At 36.7% G+C, this 9,872-nt stretch overlaps 1 protein-coding gene and 1 long non-coding RNA gene across 2 annotated transcripts; both read right to left on the bottom strand.

Moving 5' to 3' along the window:
- Nucleotides 1–1,562: 1,562 nt before the first annotated feature.
- Nucleotides 1,563–4,053, bottom strand: LOC120485809 (uncharacterized). Its single transcript, XR_016168941.1, has 3 exons — nt 3,899–4,053; nt 3,495–3,541; nt 1,563–1,627 (listed from the first exon to the last, which is right to left on the bottom strand). It is a non-coding gene; the product is annotated as an uncharacterized LOC120485809 (long non-coding RNA).
- Nucleotides 4,054–4,652: 599 nt separating this feature from the next.
- On the bottom strand, nt 4,653–6,809 carry LOC148997361 (zinc finger BED domain-containing protein 4-like). The gene has a single exon (XM_089119874.1). It carries the CDS (start codon nt 6,807–6,809, stop codon nt 4,653–4,655), a length of 2,157 nt encoding a protein of 718 aa, XP_088976000.1.
- Nucleotides 6,810–9,872: the final 3,063 nt, after the last annotated feature.

Raw genomic sequence — 9,872 nt, 5'->3', positions numbered from 1 at the left:
GCGCCATTCAGAGCTGCCAAGTGCCAACTCTCACGAATTGGCTTTATGCCCAGCTGCACTACTTCCTGAATTTCAGCCAGCTCCTTGTTTCCTGTCTGCCATTATAGGACAAATTTATTAATTCAGGTGTGCCTGTACTCAGTAGTCATGGCAACAATAATCAGACACACCTGCATTAATCAAGTTTGGCCAATAATGGCAGACAGGAAACAAGGAGCTGGCTGAAGTTCAGGAAGTAGTGCAGCTGTGCATAAAGCCAATTCACCGTGAGACACACGCAATTGACACTTATCCAGCAGGTTAGTTAAGCTCTCAGATTCTGTCAATTTTATTACGCAATTCAAACAATAAATACAGTTTTGGCGCTTGTACATGTTACACCACATCCCTAACGCACGTGAACCGATCATCTCTACTAGCTAATGGAAAAAGGACATGAACACTGTTGAAAGATAGGCTACAGTATGCTACAACTTACCAAAATGTATTCCTCATGCATGATGTCGACCAATCATTTTTTTAACTCATCCCTGAACTGAAATGTAGTAGTGGGCTGTATTTCCACACGACTGACTGACATCAGGTTCAAGTACACACATAAGCTGCGCAACTTACTCATCTATTGCAGTTTGGCTGGTGGTAATGTTGCCCGCCCGCATACCGCCTCCCATGGCCGAAACTGGTATTACGACACCTGACGGGCCGGGGCTAGTAATTTAGCATGCTAATTCAGGTTTATATCTCGGCAGCACTATAACTTGTCAGTTTTTTATAATGACATCATTGCACTTATTTCTTCTCATTCTTTTGATGCGTGTAGCTCATTTCCTGTATATTTTTACCTCAATTATTACATATGGCACCTTTAAAGGGAAAAAAGTTACAAATAAATCAACTCATAGCTGATTCAAAGTGATCAAGGGCTTAGGACGTTCCAGTTCAGCCCATTGCAGTTTCCGCCAGTAGTGGGCAGTCGTGCAACGTAAGCAATGACGGACATCCGAGTAAACGGGACGGAGGGAAGTTAGCGAGTGAAGGGCATGACAAATTTGGACTGGATCGCATTCATACTCAACAAGATTTGGCTATAAAGTACCTCTTTTAGCCTCTTTTAAAGTACCTCTTTCGTTAAGTAAGTATACTCATTGAAATTAACTACCTACTCATTGAGTATGCTTTTTGGAACGTGGAGTCCACTATTTGTGGATTTTTCTGCACGTCAACACTAGAAGTGTTTCAAAATCCACAGATGTGCGAGGGGATTTACAAATGCACAGGAACCGATTCACAAATAATTGCCAGGTAGAGTTGTGTTTGTGACATGAAACACATTTGTAAATATATTTTTTTAATTTACAAATCTAATTTTATTTATTTGTGAGTTTTATATTTTTTTGTGAAACTCTTTACATTTATTTGTGGATCTTAATCTATTTATTTGTGAATTTGATATATTTTTGTGAATCTTGTTTATTTGGAATAATGCAACAATTCTCACCCCATACACAATGATTACAGATTTTCAAATCCAGGCCTTTTTACTTATATTATTTTAACCGTACCTTTGGAATCAATGACACGCAGCCCAGTTAAAAGTGTTAGAAACAAAACCACACGCATGGCCATCCTGAAATAAGACAGAACAACACAGCATATGAAGGAATCATTTTTAATTTATCATCCTCGTTTAAACAAAGAAACACATATATTGATATTGTAATGATAAAATAGTATGTTGTAAATAGGCTAAGAGTAATTAACTATAATTCATATAAGGAAATACCTATTTGAATGTTTGGCTTCACTTTATTTTGATGGTCCCTTTAACACATTCTGTTGGCTATAAGTCAACTAACTCTCATTAGTGTTAGTAGAGACTAAGTCTGCTTGTGATGCTCCTCCAACAGACACTCTACTGACTATAAGCAACTTTGCAACTATGTCAACTTATTCTTACCCTAACCCTACCAGTCTATTAATACTCGCTTAGGGTAAGAATAAGTTGACATGTAGTTGCAAAGTTACTTAGAGTGTCTGTTGGAGGAGCATCACAATAAAGAGTTAACAGATAATAAAATACATATACAGCAGTATATAGCAGACAATTTAATAATATTTTTCGACAGGGATTCAGCAAGGCGCTACAAAACTCAGAGTGGTTGTGTTAAGTCAATTAGTGTATTTGACAGGACCTCACTTTAGAGCCTGTTACAAAAAAAAATGGGACTATGGTCTATTCGCTCGATCACTCGTTTTGTAAACAAGCTAATGGAAACCTTTCCAATTGAAGAAAAAAAATCTTTGGGGGACTTTTTTCCGGGGGCCAGTCTCCCTGATAGCGAAGACCCATTTCCCTGTTTCAGACGAATTTTGAAGTGTTCGGGTATTTTATTAAAACAAGAAAAATATTTTTTCCTGTAAAAGAAAAAACCTGTATAAAATGTGTGTTCTTATCCTTAACAAAAAAAATAATAAATATATATAAAAATAATAATAAACAAAAGAATTGATACCCCATGGCATTCAGTTTCTAAATTATGCAATGATGTAAAACCTGAATGGAGAGTGTTATATAAACCACCATTATTAAAAAAGAATTCTTCATGGAGCCATTGCTGTCAATACATTGAGGCCTATATCTGTATTGAATTCTAATAACAGCTCTGGTTGTCCTTTTTGTCTTTAAAAAGAGACTGTCTTTCATGCTTTTATGTACTGATTGTACTGATGAAGGCTTAAACCTTTATTTGTGTTTGTTCAAGAAATGTGTGACAAGTTAAATGAGAATTTTTATCCTGAAACTTTTATTTTTGGTTTCAAGTATGCGCAGATAAAACGTATCGAGTTTCAATTACTGAATTGTATTTTTGGACAAGCTAAATTGGCGATTTATACGAGTAGAAAAAAGTAAACTAGAGCAAGGGTGTAATGATGATGTGATTGTGGGTTTTAGGAATGTTGATTGATTTCAGCTTTTATAATGCAACCTTTTAACTTTTAAAATGAGATGGTCCAGTCATGATGTGTTGTGTACAATAATTGAAGATTATTTAATTTGTTTTGTTTTTGATTCTGAAGTAAATATAAATTATTAATAATAATAATGATATCTGCTTTGTGAAAATGGTATGGACTGCATTTATTTAGCACTTTCACAGACTCAATGGCCACCAAAGCACTTTAGATTTGAATTCCATCAATTCAAAATGTGGATTGATGTGTTTTTTTGGCTACTTGTGAATAAAGTTTTTTCAAAAAATCCCTCCCTCCCTCCCTCTCTCTCTCTCCCTGTAGGGACAAATTGACAATATAATCGATTCTTCATTAATGTTCTTTTGTCATTAAAGGATAGCAGTTAGTGCACCAAGACACTTCTACTAAATATTATATGTTTACACACTCACTTGAATTGTCCAAACAAAAGTTTTAAAGTTGTATTAGTAAAACCTTCAATGCATATCATTCTCCAGAAAGTGCATAAACATTCAACTCACCTGAATTTCATCAATGTATCAACCTCAAAGAAGACCTGCTTGCAAACCTAATTAAAAAAATATATATATATATATATAGTTATTTTATATAAGTTATTTTATAACTTAAAATAACTTATAAAATAACTTAAATATATAAAATAACTTCAAAATAAAATAACTTCAAAATAACTTAAATATATAAAATAACTTAAAAATAACTTATATATATAAGTTAAAATAACTTATATATATATATATAAAATAACTTATTTTAGTTATTATATATATATATATATATATATATATATATATATATATATATATATATATATATATAGTTGTTTTTTTATAAACAATTGCTATATTTATTATTTATCCGATATAACATATTATTAGGCATGATTAATATTTACCACACTGACCGAGCAGTAGTGCTGCGTATATCCTCCCGGTCTGATGGTTTAATCCGATCTAAAGTATTTATTAGTTATTCAGTCAGTGACAAACATCAGATGAACCCAATCAAATTGTAAGTCCCACCCAGCTCGTGAACACAACCAATCAGACAGGCGGCAGCCTGAAGCTAACGATGACCATGGTGCAAGAGAAGGAGACCGACTGACTGGAAATTAGGGATGAGCGAGTACAGCATTATCTGTATCTGTATCTGTTAACCATATGAATTATCTGTATCTGTATCTGTATCCGGACTGGGCGGGGCATAAACCGGAAGTGGGCGGGATTTAAACCGGAAGTGGGTCGGGTTGACTTGAAATGGGCGGGGCTTTAACTGGTATGTTATTTTAAGCATGCAAGTGATATGGGTTGATCAGAAATTGCTATAATCTATTGCTGATTAGAAAACTATATTTAGATGACAGCATCAGCATTGAGCTTCAGATCAATGTTTTTTTATCACGATAACAAACGAACTATATACAGAACAGAACAAGTTTTGCAACAATGAATACAACACATGTGGTTGCAATTATTAAGTAAAATGTAATGAACAAGAGTTTTCATACACAAAATAACTTTCTTTTCTATTTTTTTTTTACTTTTAATTTTTTTATAAGTATTTTTTTCCACACCAGGTGTGTGTGTGTGTGTGTGTGTGTGAGTGAGTGAGTAAGACAGAGAGAGATAAAGGGGGTGGGGGGGTACGATGACTGTGTTCTACGGATCAAATAGTCCAACGCTGTTTTTCAGATCTGTATTGACTTTAATGAAGACCAGTTGTTCCACATGGCTAGGGTCTAAGTTTGAACGCTGTGGACTGACCACATTTCCAGCTGTGCTAAAAACACGCTCAGACTGGACACTTGTAGGTGGACAACTGAGATGCTGCAGTGCTAAGCGTGTAAGATTGGGCCAGCACTGAAGCTTGCCTGACCAGTATTTCACTGGGTCTTCGGTAAGGCTGATGTCCCCATCTGCCAGGTAGGCCTCCACATCACCTGATGGTAAATGTGTCCTCATTGGAATAGCCAATTTCTTTTTCTGCAGGAAAGACAAGACTGAAGTGCTGCTGGTGGCAGGTGTCTCTTCTGTGTTTCTTGCAGGTGTAACCACAGGGTCACAGAGCTCCATCCTAAGGAGTAATGTCCTCTTCAGTGTCTCCACATCAACATTGTTTGGAAAACAGCTGTCCTTATATCTGGGGTCAAGGAGAGTGGCAAGCAGAAATGTGGAGTTTGCAAAAATTGGTTCGAAGCGCCATTTTAGTTCTTTGCTCAGATTGGCTGCCAGTTTCCTTGCTGCTGTGCCTAACCTTTCCCTGGACTCAGCCGCAACATCTTGGCCCAGCTCCACTGTGGGATCCTGATCATCATCACCAGCCATGAACTGATCAGGTTCATCCTCAGATTCCTCACTAGCATGCAGTGACCTGATGATGGAGCACAGCCCATGCAGGAGGGGGATGACCTCAGAGATGGAGGCGCTGTGTTTTGAGAGCGCCCGTGTGACCTCCTCAAAAGGAATAAGAACAGTGAGCATGTCTGATGCTAACTCCCACTCATTTGGATAGATGATTGTTGGAGCTTTACCCATGTTAGATTCTTGTGTCATAATCTGCACAGCCCTGCGCTGCTCCACCAGCCGCTGGAGCATGTAGAACGTATAGTTCCACCTTGTTTTTACATCTGTGATGAGTGTGTGATGGGGGAGGTTCAACTGTGTTTGCAGCTCATGTAGTCTGTTGCTGGCTTTGCTTGAGCGATGAACATGGCCAGATATGCTCCTGGCTTTGGAGAGAAGGGATGTCACAACCCTGTCCTTCTCCAGTGCTTTGATCACCACCAAGTGAAGCGTATGGGACACACAACGGATGTGCCCATATTCAGTCAAAGCTTTCACCATGTTCGCTGCATTATCTGAAACAACAAACCGTATTGTGACAGACTGACCAACAGACTCTTCCCACTCTCTCATCTTTTCCTTAAGGCAGCACAGAATGTTGTTTGATGTGTGCTCAATGTCCAGCACACCAACATTTAGCAGCCCTGCTTTCCTCTGTACTGAAGCTTCCCCTACACGTTCACACCAGTGCCCAGTAAGACAAAGATATGCATGTGCATTATGATTGCTGGTCCAGAGATCTGTAGTGAGATTGATGACACCTCCCTCAGCTGCCTTAAGTGACTGGACCAACTCCCCTCTCATTGCCTCATAGAGCTCAGGCACTACAGTTCGACTGAAATAGTGCCTCGATGGGATCTTATACTTGGGCTCTAAAAAGCCAACAAGTGTCTTGAAGCCTCTCCTCTCCACCACAGAGAAAGGTTCAAGATCAGTGCAGATCATTTTACCAATCATCTCTGTAATTTGTTTTGACCGGGGATGGTTTGCTGAGAATGGCTGTTTTGCTGCAAATGCAGTGAGTATTGTTGAAGAGGAAGATGAATGTGAGCCCTTAGCATCACCCAGCTGAACACCAGTGCCCTGAGAAGGAAGAGGAGAGGAGGAGGAGGAGGTGCCTGATACAGTGGGTTTTCTCATGTGATGAACATATAACAGATGGTTATGCAGAGATGTTGTGTTGTAATGTTTTGCATCTCTACCTCTGCTTAGCTTGGACTTGCATAGCTTGCAAATGGCTTTGGATGGATCATTTTCGGAAACAGTGAAAGAGTTCCATACTGTAGAAGTCCTCTTGATCTTTGGTGGAGGAGGACCTCCATCCGCAGATGCAATATTGGTCTCAGTGGGGGAAAGGTGTGTGCTACTGCCACTGTTTTCATTGTCACTGATTTGACCCTCACTGTCTTGCAAGGTTAAGCAAACTCTGACTGGTTGTGCAGTGTTAGCTGAAGTACTCTCTGTATCACTCATAATTCTGTATCACTGATCATGAGAGAGGGAGAAAGAGCGAGGGAATGGGGTGTTTGTGTGTGTATCTTAATTAATCTGTAATATTATTTATACCACAACTACCTTTATATTTTATATAAAATACCGCAATATATCAGAAACTCAGTGCATGAAGTCCAAAAAACAAACAAAACCTGACGGTTTAAAAAACAGCAGATGGTAAAAAATTAAAATAAAACCTCTGATGGCGGGCAGATAGAGGGAGTGTCAGTGTGTGTGTGAATCTATTCTAATTAATTTGTAATTTAGTTTATTAGTTTTATATCACTACTTCCTTTTTTTAAATATAAAATATACAGCAAGATGTCAGACACTCTGTGTGTGTGTGTGTGTGTGTGAATCTATTCTAATTAATCTGTAATATAGTTTATTAGTTTTATATCACTGATTCCTTTTTTTTAATATAAAATATACAGCAAGATGTCAGACACGTCAGTGCGTGAAGTCCAAAAAAAAAAAACGACGGTTTAAAAAAGCCAGCTGACGGTTTAAAAAAAGAAATAAATAAAACTCAGATGGCCGGCAGAGAAAGGTGTGTGTGTGTGTGTGGCTAATTAATTTGTAATATTAGTTTTATACCAAGTTACTTCCTTTATTTTTTTTTATGAAATACAGCAAGACAGTGTCAGACACTCAGTGCGTGGTGAGAGACAGCTGACGGTTTAAAAAAGAAAAAAAAATCTCCGACAGGCAGAGACGCAACGCGAGTCGCATTCAAGCACCACGTCTGAACAAACCCCAAGTTAACCAGAACTCTACTGGCTAATAAGTAAGTACAAATCTGAACCTGAAGAAACCATAAATGTTAACGGAAAAGAGAAGACACGGCCGCGAACCTGAGTGACTGAGGGAGAGACAGAGAGCTGTTCTCTTCTCAGTGTTCTGTGTGTGAGTGAGCAGAGCGGGACAGAGCAACACGGTGTTGACGCGCTGTGTTGACGCGCTGTGACTATAGCCTATCACAGAACGTAGACACAGTCAGCTACCCAATTAGGATTTTATTCAATCCGAGCACAGATATTGACTCGTATTACTCGTATAACACTCGTACTCGGCAAAAGTGCTTTATCCGTACCGGATACTCGTTTCAGCCGAGTATCCGGCTCAACTCTAATAGTTACCCTAGTGGAAAAAAGTATACTTTATTGTATTTGAAATATATTCCCTTTTTCAATAGTACATTGCAAATATACTAACAAAAAATGTACTATATTTAAATACATTAAAAGTATATTAGCATCATGCTTTTTACCTATTATTACAATACAACTTTAAACACACTTTAAAATAATTGTACTTAAGTATATTTTCTAGACGTATATTGAAAACAAGCATGCTTTTAACATATTTCTAAAAAGTGCAGTATAAGTACATTGGTTCCAAATATATGCTTTATTACACTTTTAAGAAATATGCTCAACACAAGTATACTTTTAACATATTTCTAACAAATGCACTAGAAGTACATTGGTAATAAATACATGCTTAATTATATTTTTAAGAAATATGCTAAACACAAGCATAATTTTAGTGAAGTTCTACTGCATTTAAAGAAAACATACTTATGTTGCTCTTACTTGAAAATACATTTTTGGAGTACTTTGTGTCAGCACATAGCAAAATTATTAAGCTTTTAGTGGGTTTAAAATATATGAACTTTATAAACATGTATGCCTACTGCAGTATATTTAAAAAAAATTAAGCATTTATCATTTTTATATATATATATATATATATATATATTAAATGTTAAAATGATAAATGCTTACATTTTATATATGAAGAGTTCAGATGCAAAAGCCTCTAAGTGCCATTTCAAATTTTCTTCTAAAATGATCATTTTATCAAACTTATATATTCAAGTTCAGTAATTTCACTTAAATTACAATTAATAGGTAATCCTCATTGCAATTTAAGTTAAATTACTGAACTTAAATATATAAGCTTGATAAAAATGATCTTACTAGAAGAACATTTCAAATGGCACTTAGAGGCTTTTGCATCTGAACTCTTCATATATATATATATATATATATATATATATATTAAATGTTAAAATGATAAATGCTTACATTTTATATATATATATATATACACAATGTACCAACTTGTATTAGAGACATTCACTGTCACTATCACCCTTTGCGAAGTCTTGAATGAAGGTATGACTCAACTGTTGTGTTCAGTTCCTAGTGTCTCCTAGTCTGTAATCCAGTCTGATATCTAGTCTTGATTCCAAGTCTGCTTTTGAGCGTTTCCTAGTTTGATTGCTCGTCTGTGTTTACGACCCTTGCTGAATCCTCCTCTCCTCGATTGTCTGCTGCCTGCCCTTTGACCTTCTGCCTGTTCCCTGGATCTCGTGTCGTGTTCTCCTGCTGGTATTTGGATAGTGATTTAGCCTTGTCTCCTAAGCTGTGTCTTCTGTCTGTGACCCTTGCCTGTCTGACTATCCTGTAAATAAACCTACGCTGTGTTTGGATCTACCGGTGTCTGATTGTTCATGACAATATGTTTAATTACATTTGTAAGAAATATGCTAAATGCAAACATATTTTAATGATATTTAAAAATTTGTTTACTAGAAATGCAATGGTAATAAATATTACACTTTTAAGAAATATGCTAAAAATGAACATAATTTTGGTGAAGTTGTAGTGTATTTACAGAAAACATACTTGTGTTACTAAATTAAAGTATTTTTTTGTGTTTACTTTGTGTGTAGCCTATAGCAATTTATAACCTTATAACTTATTTAAAGGGCATATTGCAGGTTAGAGGACCCAACGAGTCAATGCATAGAAAAACAAAGTAGGAACTGGATTTTCTTTAAAATATACTTATAAATACGCTACAGAAGCTTCTGGAGTTGTTTTTATGAGAAATTTTTACTTCCGCGTCTGAAAATGGGCGTGGCGCAATGAGCGGGAGAGCCGTCGATTCACACAACAGGAAAACAATGGATTGCATGACATTTCGGACGCTGAGGAAATACTCGTATGACGGATCAAGCCATAAAGTTATGAG

Source organism: Pimephales promelas, chromosome 2 (assembly GCF_988280905.1).
Source record: "Pimephales promelas chromosome 2, fPimPro1.hap1.1, whole genome shotgun sequence".
NCBI lineage: Eukaryota > Metazoa > Chordata > Actinopteri > Cypriniformes > Leuciscidae > Pimephales > Pimephales promelas.
Note: the sequence above shows the minus strand (reverse complement) of the source record. Positions and strands in the feature narration are given on the sequence as shown.

What these genes read in the sequence shown, in the direction of transcription:
- LOC148997361 (XM_089119874.1), bottom strand. Translation starts at nt 6,809, where the DNA reads ATGAGTGATACAGAGAGTACTTCAGCTAACACTGCACAACCAGTCAGA.